Source organism: Nerophis lumbriciformis, linkage group LG26 (assembly GCF_033978685.3).
Source record: "Nerophis lumbriciformis linkage group LG26, RoL_Nlum_v2.1, whole genome shotgun sequence".
Taxonomy (NCBI): domain Eukaryota; kingdom Metazoa; phylum Chordata; class Actinopteri; order Syngnathiformes; family Syngnathidae; genus Nerophis; species Nerophis lumbriciformis.
The window spans coordinates 23,153,142-23,176,436 of NC_084573.2; the positions used below are offsets into that span (position 1 = coordinate 23,153,142).

Below are 23,295 nucleotides of genomic sequence, written 5' to 3' on the forward strand. Positions count from 1 at the left end.
GAGGGAGCAAGGTGGGTGGAGGAGGGGGTTTGCTGCTTTGGAAGCTGTTAATGCAGCTCAGCAGAACGCCCTGTCAGATATCAAAACATATTTGAGGAGAATTATTGACTATGATTGTAAGCTGTATTCTTATTTATTTATTTATTTTTTAAGAATTTTTTTTTTTTTTTTTAAGAAAATATTTTTTTTTTAAAGAAATTATATATATTTTTAAAGAAAATATTTAAAAAATATATATATATATATTTTTTTTTAAAGAAAATATTTTTAAAGAAAATATTTTTTACGCGCGGCAGAAGGGCTGGTGACTGAGCAGTGGTTGTTAATATCTACTTCACTAATTATTACGTGTTTTAATACTAAATATCATATGCGTATATATTGTATCTGCTGATGTTGAACAGAAATAGACACAGGTACAATGTATATCGTGATTGTTTGAGGTATAATGTACCTTGAAAAAGTAGTGAAAGAGATTCTCTCCCTTCCCATATTGTAGACCAGCAGCCAGGACATAACCCTTCAACTTGTTTTTTTTCTGTAAGCATACAGTATGTGTATGACATGTTGTAATATTGGGTGTAGTATGAATGTATTTCCTAAACAACATCCTTACCCCTGCTCCCAGTTTAAGCACATGTTTCTCCATATTGTTGTGGTGTTTGAAACTAGGATGAGGTCGTCTTTTTCGGAACTCTTCCTCTGTCACCAACAAATCCGGTTCTTCCTGAAGAGAGACATTTTAAATAATGTCATCATAGGTGCGATTTCAGACAAGCATTTTTGCATGCTCACCGAGTCCTGTGGTTTGGTCATGGCCCACGTCATCACCGTTGAGATTAGAATGAACATTTTCTTCGACTTGAAATGCTCCATTTCCCCGTGAATGGCTACGAGTCAAGAAAAGAGCGTGTGTCATAGCAGACTATACTGATCCTACTGATCAGAGTCATGGCTTTACCTGTGACTGCCCATGTTGCCTCTTCAATTTCATTTAGTGTTGCATTCTCTGAGATGTTGTACACCACCACGTCGCACTCTAGTAGACGTGGAAGAAGCTCCTCTCTGCTTAGCGACTGTTACAGAAGAGAAAATCTCCATCAATGCTCCAGAATTAAATGTAATAAGAAATTAACTAGGATGTTGGGGGGGTATCTTAAGAGGAAATGATTAAGCACCATGTTTATTATTGTGGTTGTAGTTTTGTGTAGAACTGCAATTCGTCATACTGGCAGCTGCTAATATTTGTGTTTCCTTCTTTAGCTAAATAAGTCACAACTGCTGTCAGTATGAGAAAGTGCAGGTATACTCAAAAGCCAACTACAATCACAATGAAAACATTGGTTGAATTAATAGGCCTGCACAGCAAAAGAGTGGTGAGCATGCTAGCTATAAGATTCTGGTTCCAAACCCTGTGTGGACTTCTTCTACATCCCAAACACATGCATACTATGTTTATTGGAGACCCTTAAATTGTTCAAAAGTGTGAGTGTGGATGGTTCAATGTCTATGCGTCCTGTGACCCACTAGTCCAGTGCAGGGACTATTACCTGGCTAAATTAGGGATCTAAGCAGAATTTTATTTTGAGGCCCCAGGCATTACACTTTTTTAAACACTTTTTTAATTATGTGAAATGAGTTTTAAACTTTAAAAAAAATAATCATAGTTTAATTTCATTTGATGCATGTTTTGTACTAAAATAAATTGATAGGAAAGACATTGTTTAATAATAAAAAAGGTTTGGAGGCAAAATAAACATGTTTAAACCCTATACTTTATTTGGAACCCTGTACTTGTGCCAACAAGCCGAGCACAGAAGTTTGGAAGACTTTGTGAATATCTGTGGAAATTTGCCATTATATTATTATCAGTGATGGTGCAGGAAGAGGCTAGGAATCTGTTTGCAGTAAAATTTCATATAAAGCGCCCTGTCATTCAATAATAGACATTCTACATGAAAACAATGGTCTCCAAAAATCGCAGGGCTTATGCACAGTGCGTGATCTGTGTATAGGGAGGGGCAACCCTGGTTCAGTGTACAAATCAGCTGGGATTAGAAATGTGACGTTCGTAAACGAATCAAGTCTAACAGCTCTTTTAAGCAACCAATTCAGTTGTGAGCCGTTTGTTTGTAAACAATTTTTTATGTGCGTGCCAACCATTTGGCCGCTGGACTAGAAAGTGAGTCAGAGTCAAAGGATCCAATAGCAGCATTTGGATTGCAATTGCTGGTGTATTGTTTGATGAGGCTATGTAAAGTAGTTCAAGCATAAACACCAAGTAGGGTATTACAATTTGTATTCACATTTTTATTGTGTCCTATGTTTTATTCTAGTTGTATAAAAATATACATTTTATTCTTACTCATTATTTGTGTATTTGTTTCTGTGTTGTTAAATTACCCTTGTGCTACAATTAAAAACATTCAAAACAGTGATGTCGCTGTTAAAGCATGGTGATATGGCACCACCTTATGGAATGTTTGCAAAAACAATATTTCAGAATAATTCCCACCAATAGAGTAATGTTGGTGTACATTAACATAGTTCTGATTCATATATTATCTTATAACTGCTTCTAATGATTGTTTTTTGTTAAAGGAAAAAACTGTGTAAAAAAGAAACCCTATAATAACAAACCAGTCTTTTGAACAGCTCTTTGAAAGGAACCGCTCCTTAAGATCTGGCCCCGTTCAAAGAGCCATAAATCTCTTCTCTTGTTAGAATAAACTCCAGCTGTCATCTTAATAAGGCCAAGTGCCATACAAAATGGATGCATGGTTGAATTAATATCTCTGTGACATTGTCAATGATAACTAGAGGCATAACGATTCATCCACGACAGAAATCTACCATTTTATTTTCCTAAAATTCAACTACATTGATCTGTGCTTGGCAAGTTTGCCTTCCGGAAGATATATATAAATCTAACATTTTCTAAATGCAATGAATCAATGTTATCGATACTAGAAAAAAGAAAACATCGGATTTAAGAATGGCAGATTTTATATGAAGTTTAGCACTTTTTATGATATGTCTGTGGCATCATCACCATCAGCCATCAAAATATAGAATGACGGATACCTTTGGTGGCCGATAAAGGTCACAACAAATACAAACGCCACAACACAATAACATAAAGCCACAACACAACTTTAAGCCACAAAGGACGTGATGGACACAACGGAAGTGAGAGCTCAGCAAATTTGGCCACTGAACCAAGTGGCTGAGGCGGAAGGTTGAAAGTGGTGCAATGAACATAGTATATGAATATTATTGAAAAAGTAAAAAAAAAGTTATTGATTACTGAAAAAGTGGTCACACTTCACTTGCTTTTCCAATTTTGTTAATTACACCGTTTTCAAGTTTCTGCCTCAGTCACATGGTCCGTCGGCCAAACGTGTCTCTCTTTAAGTTGTTGTGTCTTGGCTTATAGTTATTGTGTTGTGTCGTTTGTATTTGGTGGTGTGGCTTTTGCAATTGTGCTATAGCTGAAAGTTGTTGTGTTGTGGCTTTATTTTATTGTGGCGTTTGCATTTGTTGTGAATTTTCTCCACCATGGTAGTTGTTTATCAAATTGAAAGTAGTAGCAGGTCAAACCGCCGCTCATTTTACCTGAAAATATTTGGTTGCAACTAGGGATGTCCGATAACGGCTTTTTGCCTATATCCGATATTCCGATATTGTCCAACTCTTTAATTACCGATAACGATATCAACCGTTACCGATATCAACCGATATATACAGTCGTGGAATTAACACATTATTATGCCTCATTTGGACAACCAGGTATGGTGAAGATAAGGTACTTTTAAAAAAATTAATAAAATAAGATAAATAAATTAAAAACATTTTCTTGAATAAAAAAGAAAGTAAAACAATATAAAAACAGTTACATTGAAACTAGTAATTAATGAAAATTAGTAAAATTAACTGTTAAAGGTTAATACTATTAGTGGACCAGCAGCACGCACAATCATGTGTGCTTACGGACTGTATCTCTTGCAGACTGTATTGATATATATTAAAGTATAATGTAGGAACCAGAATATTAATAACAGAAAAAAACAACCCTTTTGTGTGAATGAGTGTGAATGAGTCTAAATGGGGAGGGAGGTTTTTTGGGTTGGTGCACTAATTGTAAGTGTATCTTGTGTTTTTTATGTTGATTTAATAAAAATAAAAATAAATAAATAAATAAATAAATAAATAAAAACCCGATACCGATAATAAAAAAAAAACGATACCGACAATTTCCGATATTACATTTTAACGCATTTATCGGCCTAGTTGCAACTAATTTCTTAGGTAAACTGTTCATTCAACATGACAAGATGTTGGTTGCACTTTATTATTGAAATTATTATTATTATTATGTTAAAAAAACAAAAGCAAAAGTAGCAGGTAAATCCACTGTTAAAATGTTGGTTACTGTACTCGTGAACATTTTTTGAATGTTTAAAATGAGAGCAGTACCCCGCCTTCCGCCCGATTGTAGCTGAGATAGGCTCCAGCGCCCCCCGCGACCCCAAAAGGGAATAAGCGGTAGAAATGGATGGATGGATGGTGTTGATTGTTTATTCAAATAAGATGTGAATGCATTGGTCATTAATTGTTTTTTATTTGCTTGTTTGTATACATATTTCATTTATACCTAATTCCCTTACAAAAAATAACAGGAATAAGGAAACTTCACCTGATGATTCCAGTATCCAGTACTTATTTCACATTTCTGGCTAAAAAGTTACTGAATCGATTTGAACTCATTGAATCGTTTCGGATCGTATCGTTCTAAATGAGCCAATATCGTCCCTGAACCGAATCGGCAAAAATGTAATATATATATTGTTTGGCTTGGGCCTAAGTAGCTAAGTAAATGCTGTGCTTGTGAAGCCAAGAAAGTACACATCATGATCAGTGACCTGAGTTTCTCACACTATCCACAAGATGGGGACAATTTGCCACCTGTCAGAACCCTGGGTATTTAAATTTAATATGAATGCAGTCCAGGTTGCTTATTGAAATTGAACGTGTGCATACACACAATTATTTATACATATATACATACATACGTACATTCATTGATACATATATACGCGCACGCATTGGTACTTACCTACATACATAGGTACACACGCTCCCACATACATACACAAATACAACATACACACACACGCACATTCACTGTACAAACATACTGTACATATACAGGTAAAAGCCAGTAAATTAGAATATTTTGAAAAACTTGATTTATTTCAGTAATTGCATTCAAAAGGTGTAACTTGTACATTACATTTATTCATTGCACACAGACTGATGCATTCAAATGTTTATTTCATTTAATTTTGATGATTTGAAGTGGCAACAAATGAAAATCCAAAATTCCGTGTGTCACAAAATTAGAATATTACTTAAGGCTAATACAAAAAAGGGATTTTTAGAAATGTTGGCCAACTGAAAAGTATGAAAATGAAAAATATGAGCATGTACAATACTCAATACTTGGTTGGAGCTCCTTTTGCCTCAATTACTGCGTTAATGCGGCGTGGCATGGAGTCGATGAGTTTCTGGCACTGCTCAGGTGTTATGAGAGCCCAGGTTGCTCTGATAGTGGCCTTCAACTCTTCTGCGTTTTTGGGTCTGGCATTCTGCATCTTCCTTTTCACAATACCCCACAGATTTTCTATGGGGCTAAGGTCAGGGGAGTTGGCGGGCCAATTTAGAACAGAAATACCATGGTCCGTAAACCAGGCACGGGTAGATTTTGCGCTGTGTGCGGGCGCCAAGTCCTGTTGGAACTTGAAATCTCCATCTCCATAGAGCAGGTCAGCAGCAGGAAGCATGAAGTGCTCTAAAACTTGCTGGTAGACGGCTGCGTTGACCCTGGATCTCAGGAAACAGAGTGGACCGACACCAGCAGATGACATGGCACCCCAAACCATCACCCAACCTTGCAAATTTTGCATTTCCTTTGGAAATCGAGGTCCCAGAGTCTGGAGGAAGACAGGAGAGGCACAGGATCCACGTTGCCTGAAGTCTAGTGTAAAGTTTCCACCATCAGTGATGGTTTGGGGTGCCATGTCATCTGCTGGTGTCGGTCCACTCTGTTTCCTGAGATCCAGGGTCAACGCAGCCGTCTACCAGCAAGTTTTAGAGCACTTCATGCTTCCTGCTGCTGACCTGCTCTATGGAGATGGAGATTTCAAGTTCCAACAGGACTTGGCGCCTGCACACAGCGCAAAATCTACCAGTGCCTGGTTTACGGACCATGGTATTTCTGTTCTAAATTGGCCCGCCAACTCCCCTGACCTTAGCCCCAAAGAAAATCTGTGGGGTATTGTGAAAAGGAAGATGCAGAATGCCAGATCCGAAAACGCAGAAGAGTTGAAGGCCACTATCAGAGCAACCTGGGCTCTCATAACACCTGAGCAGTGCCAGAAACTCATCGACTCCATGCCACGCCGCATTAACGTAGTAATTGAGGCAAAAGGAGCTCCAACCAAGTATTGAGTATTGTACATGCTCATATTTTTCATTTTCATACTTTTCAGTTGGCCAACATTTCTAAAAATCCCTTTTTTGTATTAGCCTTAAGTAATATTCTAATTTTGTGACACACGGAATTTTGGATTTTCATTTGTTGCCACTTCAAATCATCAAAATTAAATGAAATAAACATTTGAATGCATCAGTCTGTGTGCAATGAATAAATATAATGTACAAGTTACACCTTTTGAATGCAATTACTGAAATAAATCAAGTTTTTCAAAATATTCTAATTTACTGGCTTTTACCTGTATATATATACAAGCACATACTCATGCATATAATCACAGTTCATCAAACAGATATTAACGGTGTTCCCCTTAGGGAAACCGGGTAAAACAGGGCACACTGACAAAGATTAACCCGTTGTTATTATAACAATCTATCAATCAATCAATCAATGTTTATTTATATAGCCCTAAATCACAATCTCTACAGGGTTAATACAGTTCGCTTCTCTTTCTTTCCCTCCATTTAACTGCTTTTTTTTGTAATTCAAGTTATAATTACATATATTCTATGTATTGTTGCATTTGAAACAATTGCATTGTTGATAATAGAGGTAATTATTGTTATTATTCATTATCAATAGGGCTGTTTCTATTGGTATTTTATTGCTCCATTTGTAGTGCAAAAATGTTCATTTTCATTTCTGTGTTAATAATATTTACTTCATCAACTGCTTCTCTATCACTTTTTGTATCATAATTGTACATATCGTATTTGCTAATGTTGTTCTGTTGTTGTCTCTCTGTCCCCGTAATTTCCCCCTCTGGCTTCCTTTTTCTTCTTCTCTCTATCCACTCCTGCTGCGCCAAACATTAATATAAATCCATTTAATAAAGTCAAATACAAATAACGCAACAAGAGAACTAGACCACACTTAAAAGTAAATCTGTACATCAGATCTACATCAGGTGTCCCCAAACTTTCTGACTCGGGGGCTGCATTGGGTTAAAACAATTTAGCCGGGGGCCGGGCTATATATATATATATATATATATATATATATATATATATATATATATATATATATATATATATATATATATATATATATGTATACATACATACATATATTAGGGCTGCGAATCTTTGGGTGTCCCACGATTCGATTCAATATCGATTCTTGTGGTCACGATTCGATTATAAATCGATTTTTTCGATTCAACGCGATTCTCGATTCAAAAACGATATTTTTCCGATTCAAAACGATTCTCTATTCATTCAATACATAGGATTTCAGCAGGATCTACCCCAGTCTGCTGACATGCAAGCAGAGTAGATTTTTGTAAAACAGCTTTTATAATTGTAAAGGACAAAGGACAATGTTTTATCAACTGATTGCAATAATGTAAATTTGTTTTAATTATTAAATGAACCAAAAATATGACTTATTTTATCTTTGTGAAAATATTGGACACAGTGTGTTGTCAAGCTTATGGTGTAATCCACTGTGACACTATTGTTCCTTTTTTTTTTTTTTTTTTTTTTTTTTAAATAAATGTCTAATGATAATGTCAATGAGGGATTTTTAATCACTGCTATGTTGAACTTGTTACTAATATTGATACTGTTGTTGATAATATTGTTTTGTCGGATTGATTTTAATAAAAATAAAAATTTAAAAATAAATAAATAAATAAAATAAAAAATAAAAATCGATTTTTGAAAAATGAGAATTGATACTGAATCGTACAACGTGAGAATGGCGATTTGAATTCGAATCGATTTTTTCCCTCACCCCTAATATATATATATATATATATTCCTCGCGATGATGTCAAGTTATTGATAGAAAAATGAATTTTTAGACAATATGATTTGCCTGAGTGGCTAGGAGACACCGAGAGTAACAAGCAGTAGAAAATGGATTAGAAAGGACAGATTAAAAAAAAAATATATACATATATATATATATGTCTTAATAAGGTTATCCAAAAAATAGTGCTCGATACCGTAGTAGAGCGCAATATATGTATGTGTGGGGAAAAAAAATCACAAGACTATTTCATCTCTACAGGCCTGTTTCATGAGGGGGGTACCCTCAATCGTCAGGAGATTTTAATGGGAGCATTCGCATACCATGGTTTATATAGGGCACAGAGTGGGTGGGTACAGGCTGGCCTAGGGGCGTGGTGATTGGTTCATGTGTTACCTAGGAGGTGTTTCCGTCTATGGCGGCATGTTGTTACAATTTCGCTGCGCTTGTTGAGGGATGACAGGTCTGGACGGTAGATAATAAACAGTTTCTCTTTCAAGCATAGGTTGCATCTTTTATTACCACTATTGTAAGGTGTGCTGGATGCAAGAATTTGCCATGTTATTGAATATTCAACATTATTGTCTTTGAGGTCCCAAATGTGTTTGCTGAGTTCTGTGGTATTTCGCAGGTTTTTGTTCCTGAAAGAAGCCTTGTGGTTGTTCCATCTGGTTTTGAATTCACCCTCGGTTAATCCTACATATGTGTCGGATGTGTTAATGTCCTTGCGTATTACCTTAGATTGGTAGACAACTGATGTTTGTAAGCATCCCCCGTTGAGGGGGCAATCAGGTTTCTTTCGGCAGTTACATGCTTTGTTGGTTTTGGAGTCGTTCTGACTGGGGGTCGACGGCTCATTTGCAATTGTTTTGTTGTGGTTTGAGATGATTTGTCGTATATTGTTCATGCAGCTGTAGCTCAATTTGATGTTGTTCTTGTTGAATACTTTTCTTAGGTTGTTGTCTTTGGGAAAGTGTTTGTCAATCAGGTTGAGGAATTTGTGTCCAATGTTCGTTGAGACGTTTTTGCTGTATGGGGGGTTGTACCAGATGATGCCGTTTCGTTTTCTGTTCTTTTTTGGCTGGTTTCTTGGCGTGGGTTCATAGGTGAGGGTGAAATTGTATCCGCTTTCATCAAGGGCTTTTTGGTACGGGGGGGTTGCTTGGTCAAATTCAGCTTTGCTAGATGACAGCATCGATAGCCTTTTATTGATTCCGGTAGGTATTCTTTTCGTGGTGGTGGGTGGATGGTTGCTGTCATGGTGCACGTATTGGAGTGTTGTGTTGGGTTTCGTGAATGGTTGGTAGCTGTTATTTCTCAGGTTGAAAGTGACGTCAAGAAAGTTGACGGTTTGCTTGTTGGCTTCAATCGTGATCCGTAGGCCGTTCTCTTTGAAAATTTGGCATATGCGCTTCTTGGTATTCTCGCTGCTCCTTGGCGAGGCGCGACACACTGCCAGTCCGTCATCACGGTAAATACCAAGGTTCAGATTGAGGCTAGCGAGCTGGGAGAGGAGGAAACTCCCAACGAGTTCACACGTTTCTGCTCCGTCAAAACTTCCCATAGTGACGTCAAATGTTGCATTGTTCTTTTTTTGCCATGGTGTACTGTTGTGGATGAGAATGGAGTTTTTTGCGTGGATGATGATGTTTCTTTCGTTGCCTGTGATTGAGTCGTAGTCTGAGGCGAAGTCTAGTGCTTGAGTCAGTAGGTCTTGCGTGATGGAAGGGTAAAATTCCTCGATATCAAAGGAGATAAAGTTGTGCTGTTGTTTGTCTTGGATGTTGTTGAACCATTTGATTACTGCTGCTGTATTTCTCCATTGGTTGAGTGGTGTTTTGTCCTTGATTTTTGTGTTGACTCTGTCCAGGATTATTTTGCTGATTTTTCCTATTTCAGATTTAGTTGTGTTTATTAGTCGGCATGTTGGGTTATTTGCGAAGTTGGGTTTGTGATCCTTCAATGTGATGAAGGCTTCCTTGTTGGCTGTGGCGTCCACCCTGTCCTCAATGTCCAGTTCAGCCGCGATCCTTTTATTTTCCAGGTGGATGTTCTGTAAGGTATTGGGTTGCGCTTTTTTGTATGATTTGGTGATGCTTCTGTCCAGTAAGGTGTGGTGTTCTGGTATGTCCATTCTGTAGAAGTTTGTGGTTTTATCGGCAGCTTTATCATCATAGCTGCCGATAAAACCACAAACTTCTGTGGTGTTCTGGTATGTCCATTCTGTAGAAGTTTGTGGTTTTATCGGCAGCTTTATCATCATAGCTGCCGATAAAACCACAAACCTCTACAGAATGGACATACCAGAACACCACACCTTACTGGACAGAAGCATCACCAAATCATACAAAAAAGCGCAACCCAATACCTTACAGAACATCCACCTGGAAAATAAAAGGATCGCGGCTGAACTGGACATTGAGGACAGGGTGGACGCCACAGCCAACAAGGAAGCCTTCATCACATTGAAGGATCACAAACCCAACTTCGCAAATAACCCAACATGCCGACTAATAAACCCAACTAAATCTGAAATAGGAAAAATCAGCAAAATAATCCTGGACAGAGTCAACACAAAAATCAAGGACAAAACACCACTCAACCAATGGAGAAATACAGCAGCAGTAATCAAATGGTTCAACAACATCCAAGACAAACAACAGCACAACTTTATCTCCTTTGATATCGAGGAATTTTACCCTTCCATCACGCAAGACCTACTGACTCAAGCACTAGACTTCGCCTCAGACTACGACTCAATCACAGGCAACGAAAGAAACATCATCATCCACGCAAAAAACTCCATTCTCATCCACAACAGTACACCATGGCAAAAAAAGAACAATGCAACATTTGACGTCACTATGGGAAGTTTTGACGGAGCAGAAACGTGTGAACTCGTTGGGAGTTTCCTCCTCTCCCAGCTCGCTAGCCTCAATCTGAACCTTGGTATTTACCGTGATGACGGACTGGCAGTGTGTCGCGCCTCGCCAAGGAGCAGCGAGAATACCAAGAAGCGCATATGCCAAATTTTCAAAGAGAACGGCCTACGGATCACGATTGAAGCCAACAAGCAAACCGTCAACTTTCTTGACGTCACTTTCAACCTGAGAAATAACAGCTACCAACCATTCACGAAACCCAACACAACACTCCAATACGTGCACCATGACAGCAACCATCCACCCACCACCACGAAAAGAATACCTACCGGAATCAATAAAAGGCTATCGATGCTGTCATCTAGCAAAGCTGAATTTGACCAAGCAACCCCCCCGTACCAAAAAGCCCTTGATGAAAGCGGATACAATTTCACCCTCACCTATGAACCCACGCCAAGAAACCAGCCAAAAAAGAACAGAAAACGAAACGGCATCATCTGGTACAACCCCCCATACAGCAAAAACGTCTCAACGAACATTGGACACAAATTCCTCAACCTGATTGACAAACACTTTCCCAAAGACAACAACCTAAGAAAAGTATTCAACAAGAACAACATCAAATTGAGCTACAGCTGCATGAACAATATACGACAAATCATCTCAAACCACAACAAAACAATTGCAAATGAGCCGTCGACCCCCAGTCAGAACGACTCCAAAACCAACAAAGCATGTAACTGCCGAAAGAAACCTGATTGCCCCCTCAACGGGGGATGCTTACAAACATCAGTTGTCTACCAATCTAAGGTAATACGCAAGGACATTAACACATCCGACACATATGTAGGATTAACCGAGAGTGAATTCAAAACCAGATGGAACAACCACAAGGCTTCTTTCAGGAACAAAAACCTGCGAAATACCACAGAACTCAGCAAACACATTTGGGACCTCAAAGACAATAATGTTGAATATTCAATAACATGGCAAATTCTTGCATCCAGCACACCTTACAATAGTGGTAATAAAAGATGCAACCTATGCTTGAAAGAGAAACTGTTTATTATCTACCGTCCAGACCTGTCATCCCTCAACAAGCGCAGCGAAATTGTAACAACATGCCGCCATAGACGGAAACACCTCCTAGGTAACACATGAACCAATCACCACGCCCCTAGGCCAGCCTGTACCCACCCACTCTGTGCCCTATATAAACCATGGTATGCGAATGCTCCCATTAAAATCTCCTGACGATTGAGGGTACCCCCCTCATGAAACAGGCCTGTAGAGATGAAATAGTCTTGTGATTTTTTTTCCCCACACATACATACATATATATATATATATATATATATATATATATATATATATATATATATATATATATATATATATATATATATATATATATATATATATATTTGTTTTGTTTTTTTACTTGGGACATCCCGCGGGCCGGATTTTGGACGCTGGTGGGCCGTGCCCGGCCCGCGGGCCGGAGTTTGGGGGACCCCTGATCTACATCAACAATATTGTCTGGACAGGAGAAAAAATAATAATAATAATTAAATTTGTGCCGTCGTCTCGCGGCCCAAACTGAAGATGCCGGCGGGCCGCATTTGGCCAGTGGGCCAGGGTTTTGACTCTTCCTTATTTACATTAATGCCCAATGATATACTATGATAGTTACCATGCGGAAATATATAATTTCATTAGGTATATGTGTATACTAGCAATATATGTAGTTGGCTTAATAACTGATCATTATTGTATTATTTGTAGCAATTCTTGTACTGGCCCTAAAATTAGCATTTATTTTAGCAGGTGTACCTAATAAAGTAGCTAGCCAATTAAATTGATGGTCTGTTTTAATTAATTATATAGGGACAAGTGGTAGGAAAATGGATGGATATATATTTGGTCACAAACTTAATTTAAAAAATACTTTTAAAACTATTACCGGTATATAGATTTCTGGTGCACAGGAGTTGAAGTGTCAGAACAAAATAGCGACATTTAATTTCACATTTTTGCTGCGACTCACCGAGTACTGCTCCAACAAATAATTGGGTTTCTCAATGGAGGCGGAGGACACCGAGCCGACCACCAGGAAGGCAGGTTCCTCTGATTGTGGGAGAGGAAAATCCTCATCATCGTCTATATCTTCCACTCTCTCTCCGCAGGTGGATAAATACTGCCCACGCAAGTCAAAAACGTTCATGTATTAGCACAGGCAAGCTAAGGTAAACTTAACATCGTGATTGTACTTCACCTCGGCGATGTTTTTGGAGGAATATTTGTCCACGCCGTTCACAAAAATACGCTTAGGACGCTTTTTGTCGCCCATTTCGAACAGGAGAGAAGAAAGTTGCTAATGTAGTTTGTGTTTTAGTGAGAGGAAAACGAAGAGCTCGTCTTTGTTTTGGCTTTTACTGTTTGAAATGGTCACCTAGGAGACGGGACCCGCGCTCGAAGGAGCATGACGTCATCACTTGTCGACAAGGAAGCGATACATAAACAAACGTGGCGCGAGTTTCCATGGCAACTGGCTTCCGCCTACAGTCCCAACCGGGTTTTTTTTTTGGCAGGTTGGTTAACTAACACCGTTTTCTTTGACAGATTCGTTACTTCAAACAGGCTTGTTAGTCTAGTAAAATTACACTTAAGTGTTGGGATAAAATGTGAAATGTATATTTTTAAGGAAGGGTTTAAGTATAGGTAATTATCCCATACCGAGTAGGGATAGGCCACAGCTTAGGCTAACAAACATTAAATAAACACCAACAAAACGTAGATGTAAAAAAAGAATCCCATCACATTTCAGTAATGGAATCAATAAATCTGGCTCTTTTTTTTACATCAGTATATTTTAATGTACACTCTTAGAAATAAGGGTTCCAAAAGGGTTCTTCTACAAGGGCTGAGGTTCTAACTGGAACCATTTGCTTCTGAAAAACCCTTTCCCGAAGAAAGGGTTTTTCAAGGGTTCTTGGTAACGCTAATGGTTCCAGTAAGAACCATTTTGATCCAGAGAACCCTTTAAAACCCCTTTTCTGAATAATTGGTTTAAAAAGGGTTCTCACTAACACTAAGGGTTCCAGTAAGAACTATTTTGATCCAGAGAACCGTTTTTGGAAGAAAGAGTTCTTCAGGGATTGTTGAAAGCATGGGTAAGATCATGTGTCACCAGGGACATACTTCCTGATAACATTTGCCAATAATGGTGCAAAATACATTTCCTTGTGACTACTGATACAAATACTTTTCATATACAATTTTTTTGTTTATTTTAAAGCAAACTCTTCTACCCCAGATCCTGTTGATCAAACTGTAACATAATTGCCCATCTTGGGATTTGAACACCTGCCACCCAGTCTAAAGTCACTGGCAATAGTGACTGAGCTAACCAGCTGGCTGCCTTCAGTCATCAGGTCCACCATACTAGTCTATTACCTTACACCTTCTGATCAGACATACAAATAATGGCAGTGTTCTGTTACCAATTTATTTCCACAACCATTAATTATAAGAAAGCAAGATCTTCATCAGCAAATCTTGTTGACTCAGGCAAAGATTAGCTGTGACTGGGAGGACCATTTTTGACAACTGCTGTCTGGCTGGTGATTCTGTTTGAGAAATAGCTCAGTGATTTAGGAGCTCGTTCTTGGTGCCAAAGAACCTGGGTTCAAGCCCTGACAAAGGTGGTGATGACAGCTCATGAAAATGCCAGATGGTCTTTGTGAAGTAAACATATACATTTTAGAGTCTTGATAGATTAAACATCAGTTATTAACTTATGGAGCAAATCGAATCAATTAAAAAATCAAATTACCAATATCTCCATTCTGTCTGGATGCAATATGTGTATTTTCAGATTTTTGTCTTGATAACTGATATATTTACAGTGGTTTCAAATCTGCATGCACAACAGTGAATGGCTTAATCAATTTGTGAAGCCACTGTTGAATTGTCACTTGCCAATTAGCTCAGCATGATAGACCACAGTCTTTGGTTCTATTGTTGTGGATTTTAGCCTCAACTGGTGCAAAAGGAACTTTATAATTTCAACTGTCTTGCCTTCCTGTTCTCCTGTTTGTTGCTCAGAATTGCCTTAATTTGCCAAAAATCGCCCGGACCCGACCCATCACGGCACAGCAGTTATTATTGTGTTTATTTAGTTTAGTTACACTACTCCCTTCTTCAGGAGGAAATGACACACAGCAAAGAACTAGCAAGGTGGTCCCTGCGGCAAGGATATAACCCCTCTTTCTGGGGCATCTAAGTGAGCTATACGACTCACTGGACAAAGGCTTTTGAAAGTTTGTTACAAGTCAGGTGATCTAGGGATACAGTTTGAAGTTGTGAGTTCAAGGCCTGGTTGATGCAGAGTGACCATGTTAATGCATACTGAGGTGATGTGTGGATTAGTGACAGACAATTTAAAAAATATTAAACACTTATTTTACAGACAATTTTACTCATGTATTTGTCTCCTCCTCATACTTTTCCATGATCGGCCTCATCCCATGGCTGCTGTACCCTGCTGACTGGCTTAGTCCAGTTGTGAAGCTGCACATAAGTTCATTGATAGACGGTCTTTGATGTCAGAGGCCAAGCCTTAACTGATGCAAAAAACACACCGTAATGCTGACTTTTAGGCTACTACATCAGGGTTTGTTGATGCTGGGAATTGAACCCTGATCTCCCAGGGGAAAGGGCAAGGTTTGGTGTGTTGGGCCAGGGAGCTGGCATGATGGTGGCTGTCATGTGTGAGTTAAGAGCTGGTTGCCCCATGGATTGCACCACATGGTCTGGTCTTCCCTGCCTACAAACCAGGTGTGACATACCAATAGTGATTACTGTGAACAGAACAGAACAAAGAAGAACAGGAGAGAGAACAGAAGAAACTTCCGAGAATCAAGGTGAGCTAAATATAATATCTTATTTCAGCATGCTTGACCCTAGCTGAGGACTTTTATGGTAAAAGGTGGACTAAGCATTTGTTTCTTGTTATGTTTTGTTTGTTTGCTTATTTGTTTGTTTTCTTGTAGAAAACAAACAAACAAATTGTATTGTGGTCAAACAATACAATACCTGACAAAGCTCTGCTGAGAGCTGCCATAACAAAATAGGTTACAATATATCTGTACAATTAATCTTAAATCATCCTAAAAAGGTTATCGTAGTTGTTATTTTAATTAAACATTATAGTATAAATTGTCAATGTTAGAAGGAGCTTTAACATTGTCGGTAGCGGCAATGCGGTCGCCATCTAGCTCGTCTTTGGAGGGATGGATGGGCTGGTGAGCACCATGGATCTAATACATCCATGTTGAGCACACACTAATGTGCGGGTAGGAGGAGCAGGGAGACTGGGCTTGAGCTTGGTCTCCAACATAGTGGTAGCAGAAAGATAACACAAGACGAAGGTTACAGAGAGGATGATTCTTCCATATTATATAACTTTTTAAAAAACATGTACACCTCATCTTAATGGTTACCTCTTACTATATTGCTTGTCATTTTTCTTGAATGCATATAGGCTCAGGAGAGTGAAGAATGTAGAGAGGATGAAAGGAGCATTGAAGCTCATATCAATGAAATGTCTACAGAGATGCTTAAGGTACACCCAGATCTGAACTCTTTAAAGGAGAGAATGAGACGAACCTATGCATACCGAAAGACTTTCATGGCAACTGCCAAGGCAGAGGAAATCATCGAAAAGTTTCCCGCACTGAAGCTTCCTAAAATAGTTGGTATCTTCAAGCATTGAATTGACCATATTTAATTGTATGTGTATTATTTCATTTATGATCATCAAGTATTTTGAGATGACACTTTTTATCCCTCCTTACAGCTTCTGTGGGAGATGAAGGAGCAATTCCTTGTAGAAGCTGATTGCTAATGGTCACAGAGTTGGATCGAATGGCAACGAAGATGGTTCAAAGAGCATTTATGTGTGACCTAAAGGACTGCTGCCAAATCAATGCCTGCCTGGATGATTCAGTAAGACGAGGCATCTAGGCCTATATGTGTATCTATAGGAGCCACAATCTGTATTTCTGAAAACTAAAAATATTACAGAATAATTTTATTTCCTCAGGACTCATTAGGGATGCAGCAATTCTACTGCTGCCTTCCATTTTCAGAGAGGACTCATCCTTTCTATACACTCTACTGGAGGTAAATACTGCATTTAAGGTCAAGATTTAGGAATTGGCATTATCCATATTATGGCAACATTGAGTCATTTTGCTGTTTTCACAGCAGGTTTTATTTACTGACACGTATCTGTTTTTATTGCATAGGAGCCAAGCGTGCCTACTCCAGCAATCATGCTCCATAACACACACGAGGGGAACCCTTTGCAGGCACAAAGGATAGTCCTATACCTGGATGGTATACAGGTTTTGACTGAGGACAGCAGCATGGACAAATCATATGCTATGAGTGCATTAATGTCACTCTATATTGTTTTTGCTGTCCAGTACCCAAAGGAACTGAGAAAAACTCTTATTTTCATTGAAAGATTTGTGTTGGGGATCAAGGACCACAGTGTTGTACCCATTTCAGTGAAGAGACTATACAACTGTGTCGGAAGTGGGGAGTAGTGAGTAGATGTGTTGCAGCATGGGATTTCATACTTTATGTTCTTGTTAATGGTCAAATTCCTGCTGCTGCCCTTTGTTTGTACATATTGATAAAAAAATATCCCTTATTTAATACATATTTTGGACCAATACATTTTGTTTGATTTTGGCATAGTGACGTCTCTAGATTTCCATTATTGTTACAATACGTAACATTTTGAGTACTTGTTACATAACACTGAAAAGTATTTCAACATTATTTAAATCAATGTGAAAACTTTGTGGGATTCCCTCACTTTCTCATGATTCTGTTCCACTGTTACAATTAGTACATACAGTATGTACACTGATTCTTTTCATTGGACCATGCATTATTTTATTGTTTGTAGATAGCTTACAATAAGGCGCAGTAAGTGCACCTTGGATTGATTGAACTAAAACTATTTTGTGTCTCTTTCTGCCATGTCACCATTGCTGGAGATTTATTTACACAAATTCACCTACTGAGGACAGCATGATGTGTCTGGCCTGTCATGTTGCTGATTCCACTGGACCTATGCTGACTTTTGACCTGTTCTCCCCTGGGACCTACACAGCCTTTCCTGTTTTGTTGGACTATCTTTAAATAAATGTTTTTCTCATTAAAATGTTTTGAATGTTTGTTCAATGTCAACATGATAAATGACCACAACATACTATGAACTAAACTGATCTGTAGAATACAATATGGTTCTTTATAGAACCCTCAGAAGACAAGACGGTTATCGGTGAAAACCTTTGAAAAGGGATATTTTTAGAACCCCCTGTGTCAGGTCTAGATGAAACCCTTGAAACATGAAATAGTTCTTAGTGGAACTCCCTGTGTGGGTTCTAGATGAAACCCTTGAAACATGAAAGGGTTCTTATTGGAACTCCCTGCATGGGTTCTAGATGAAACCCTTGACAAACAAAATGGTTCTTAGTGGAACTCCCTGTGTGGGTTCTAGATGAAACCTTTGAAACATGAAAGGGTTCTTATTGGAACTCCCTGCATGGGTTCTAGATGAAACCCTTGACAAACGAAAAGGTTCTTAGTGGAACTCCCTGTGTGGGTTCTAGATGAAACCCTTGAAATACGAAAGGGTTCTTAGTGGAACTCCCTGCGTGGGTTCTAGATGAAACCCTTGAAACATCAAAGGGTTCTTAGTGGAACTCCCTGCGTGGGTTCTTTGTAGAACCTCTCATGGGTGGTTCTGGGTGGAACCTTACACACACAGTTCTAGGTATAACCCTTCATGTTGGGTTCGAGGTAGAACCCTCCAAAAGGGTTCCAGGTGGAACCTTTATAAAAAGGTTCTACCTGGAGCCAAAAAGGGTTCTCCTATGAGGACGAGCCGAAGAACCTTATATGGTTCTACTTAGCACTTTTATTTCTAAGAGTGTACTTGGTATTGTCAATTCTGTTTAAAATGTTACAGTGTACAATTTGATGGATAACTTGCTTTGGAATCGTAAGTCAAGCATGCATTTTAGTATTTACTTTTCTAAAAAAAAAAAAAAGCAAAGTATGGTAATATAATATTTGTTGCATCATTACATAATAATTTAAAATTGTTTAAAAAAATTGTAAAAATATGTTTTTATAAAAATATACGTATATATATATATATATATATATATATATATATATATATATATATATATATATATATATATATATATATATATATATATGTATATATATATATATTGTCCCGATAACAAGATTTTTTTGTACCTGTACCAAAATGTATTCCGATACTTTTCGGTACTTTTCTAAATAAGGGGGACCAAAAAAAAGGGCATTATTGGCTTTATTTTAACAAAAAATGTTACGGTACATTAAACAACTTGTCTTTTAGTAGTAAGTAAGGCTAACAAAGGCTCCTGTCTGCTCCTAATTAGTCTCATTCTATTATTTTGTCAAAATTATGAGGAACAAGCGGGTGAAAATGGATTATTAATCTACTTGTTCATTTGCTGTTAATATCTGGTTATTTTCTGTTTTAACATGTTCTATCTATCTATCTACACTTCTGTTAAAATGTAATAATCACTTATTCTTTTGTTATTTGGATGCTTTACATTAGTTTTGGATGATATCACAAATTTAGGTATTGATCCAATACAATTAGTCACAGGATCATACATTGGTCATATTCAAAGTCCTCATGTGTCCAGGGATTTGTTTTCTGAGTTTATAAACATAATATAAATTATTTTTAAAAGCAAAAAAGATTTTGTGACGATAGAAAAATATCGATGTAATCATAGTAGTATTGACTAGATACGCTATTGTACTTGGTATCATTACAGTGGATGTCAGGTGTAGATCCACCCATGGCATTTGTTTATATTCAGGGTGCTAACTTTCTGTTAGCGGTGAGCTATTGTATCCTCCTACGGTGTGTAGTGAAGCATGTTTAGCTATTCTTTGTCCTACAGGGATGATACTTGTAAGAAACTTACTTTATTTGTCGCCATAGAGGCGAGGATTAGTGATTTAGAAGTAGCTAAAACACTGCCGACTGCGAATGGACGTTAGTTGCTAGCCATGTTTTAAAGCACCTTTTCCTGAGGGTGTTTCAGTGTTATAGCTTCACCTTTATCTTTAGTTTTTAGGCCAAAATGCTTCCATTATCCCTTCACTGTCTACACACCGTGTCTGCTTGTAAGTACTTTGTGATTGTGCGCTGCCGAACATGCTCCTCTGCTCGTAAAACCAGTCAGTCACGACGTGACGACGCGCTGTCTTGCCCGGGAACCGGTATTTTTCTAACAGAGTATAGTACCGTTTTTGATTCATTAGTACCGTGATACTATACCAGTACCGGTATACCGTACAACCCTAATATATATATATATTCTGTTAAAATGCAGATAGATAGTAAAGTACTTTATTGAGGCCTATTATTTCTAGGCTTTCACAAAATGACGTGGTGGGCCAAATCTTGAGTTTGTCACCTGTGCACTTAAAAATGAAGTTAAGTCGAGGGCCACAAAATATGGGCTCGCGAGCCGCGAGTTTGAGACCCTCGATTTAGGCACTTTAGGGAAAGACTATACATAAAGGCAGGTAAAAGACCAGCATTGTTATGGATAAATTAAGCACGTTTCTGTCTAAATGTGTTATCCACGTTCACTACAACCCGATGCAGCGGTGACCCTTTGATTTTCTTTTGCTGAAATGTTTGGTTCCAAAACTTTTTTTTACGTTTTGACAAACGGCTACTAAAGTACATTTCAACCGTAGCACACTTGAGGTTAAACCGTTGGCCAGATTGTTACTGTACCGAAGCCCACACTGTTGATATTCACGATAAACATGACTTGAATTATGTGCTCTGCATTATATATGTTGCCCTTCTGACATTCCTCCCGCTTGCTGTAGCTTTTTAATCATCCAAATTTCACACCACCCATGCAGTGATTTTCACAGATACTACACACACACACACACACACACACACACACACACACACACACACACACACACACACACACACGTGGGTTTCCTCTTCTTCACTGTGCAGGACAATGGCGCACTGACATGGAAACTTCCAAAGCACCTCATATATTTATAGAGCTGACATTATCTGGCAAACTGCTGGCAAGCGCTGCATGGTGTCTGCTCTGCACTGCCACACAGGACTTAGCACTCAGTAATACACACCCCCACACACACTCAAAGTGCAGAGATACCGAGGAAAGCTTTTCGGGGGGATGCCTGGTGGGCCTTTGCCATGTATAGAGAGACTCTAAATATATGTTATTGTCAGTTAATTGGTCTGTCAATGATATCATCCGCATTTAATTATGTAGGCTGTGACGCACCCCAGGTTGTGTGTGAACCAAAGTTCAATACTCACCAATCGAGCAGCCAAACATATTAGTTCGTGAGTATTCAAAGTTAAGATCAAGAGAATTAAATATGCAGTATATGAATAATATTATTATACTATGAATGTGTGTATTTTTTTACTTCCATAGGGTGTAATGGTCTGATGTTGCAGTATTTTTCCATATAGTGTAGTTGGCCTTAAAACTGTTGTCACATTATGACATGATCATAATAGATCAGGGGTGTTCAAAGTGCGCTCCGGGGGCCATTTGCGGGCTGCAGCTTGTTTTTTATGGGCCTGCGACACATTCTAAAGACAAAATAAAAAATCCCGAATTAAAACATTACACCAAACAACTACAACGGTGAGTCTGAAGCTGTGGTACGTACGCAGGCTCCATCTCGTGGTACGCAAAATATTTGATTTGTTATTTGATTACGGTGTTTTATTTTCCCATATTCAAACAGAGTTTTACTGTTCAGACTGTGTGTTACGTTACGGTGGCCAAAATATTAATTATGCTTGTTAAATAAAACTTCTGCTTTGATTTTAATGAATACTTTTTCCTGCTACGCAACTGTATTTTAATGTTGGTCACTATGTTGGACTGAACTAGAACATGCAAGTTGGGGAGAAATTCAGTGTGAATGCTGAAACGTGCAAACCGCTGAAATGCGCAAGCTGAATTTAAATGCTAATGTAATATAAATTCTAACAGTTAAAATGTGTCAAGTACAAAGTTATATGACTATTAAGCATACACATGTGATATTAGCCAAAAAAATGTCATGCTATGGTTAACATGTTAACTTTAGCATGCTAACAGATAGCATGTGCTAGGACGGCGTGGCGCAGTGGCAGAGTGGCCGTGCGCGACCCGAGGGTCCCTGGTTCAATCCCCACCTAGTACCAACCTCGTCATGTCCGTTGTGTCCTGAGCAAGACACTTCACCCTTGCTCCTGATGGGTGCTGGTAGCGCCTTGCATGGCAGCTCCCTCCATCAGTGTGTGAATGTGTGTGTGAATGGGTAAATGTGGAAGTAGTGTCAAAGCGCTTTGAGTACCTTGAAGGTAGAAAAGCGCTATACAAGTACAACCCATTTATCATTTATTTATCATTTATGTGCAAGTTATATGACTTTGTGGTGTTCGGCTGCCAAATTGGCTAAAAGGTTAGTGTGCTAATTTTGGAATGCTAATGTTAGCATACGGACAGATAGCATGTCTCAAGTGCATAGTAATATGACTGAGGTGTTCAGCTGTAAAATTGGCTAAAAATTGTTGCATGCTAATATGCTAATCTCAGCATGATACCGGTTAGCATATGTCAAGTACACCAAATCATATAACTTTCAGGTGTTCAGCTGCAAAATTGGCTAAAAAAATTAGCATGTGTCAAGTACCAAGTTATATGAGTCTGAGGTGTTCGCCTACAAAAGTGGCTAAAAAAATTAGCACGTTAATGTTAGCGTGAGCAATGTTTACAATTAGCATGTGTTAAGTATCCACATTATATGAGTCAGAGGCTTGGTTGCAAAATTGGCACTAAAAGTTAGCATGCTAAAAATGCTAATGTTAACATGCTAACAGTAAGCATGTGCCAAGTACCAATTCATATGACTCTGAGGTGTTCGGCTGCAAAATTGGAAAAC

General features: G+C 38.3%; 1 protein-coding gene across 2 annotated transcripts in view; it reads right to left on the bottom strand.

Annotated features, from left to right (window-relative positions):
* Positions 1-13,620, bottom strand: part of LOC133623777 (adenylate kinase 7-like) — a 39,590-nt gene extending 25,970 nt beyond the window's left edge. For both annotated transcript variants that reach the window (XM_072916274.1, XM_061987160.2), the window contains exons 1-6: positions 13,466-13,620; positions 13,238-13,387; positions 962-1,076; positions 796-890; positions 617-727; positions 455-538 (exon numbers count right to left, since the gene is read on the bottom strand). In XM_072916274.1, the coding sequence (XP_072772375.1) occupies positions 455-538; positions 617-727; positions 796-890; positions 962-1,076; positions 13,238-13,387; positions 13,466-13,540 (630 nt within the window). In that variant the 5' untranslated portion in view covers positions 13,541-13,620. The remainder of the gene's footprint in view (positions 1-454; positions 539-616; positions 728-795; positions 891-961; positions 1,077-13,237; positions 13,388-13,465) is intronic.
* Positions 13,621-23,295: the final 9,675 nt, after the last annotated feature.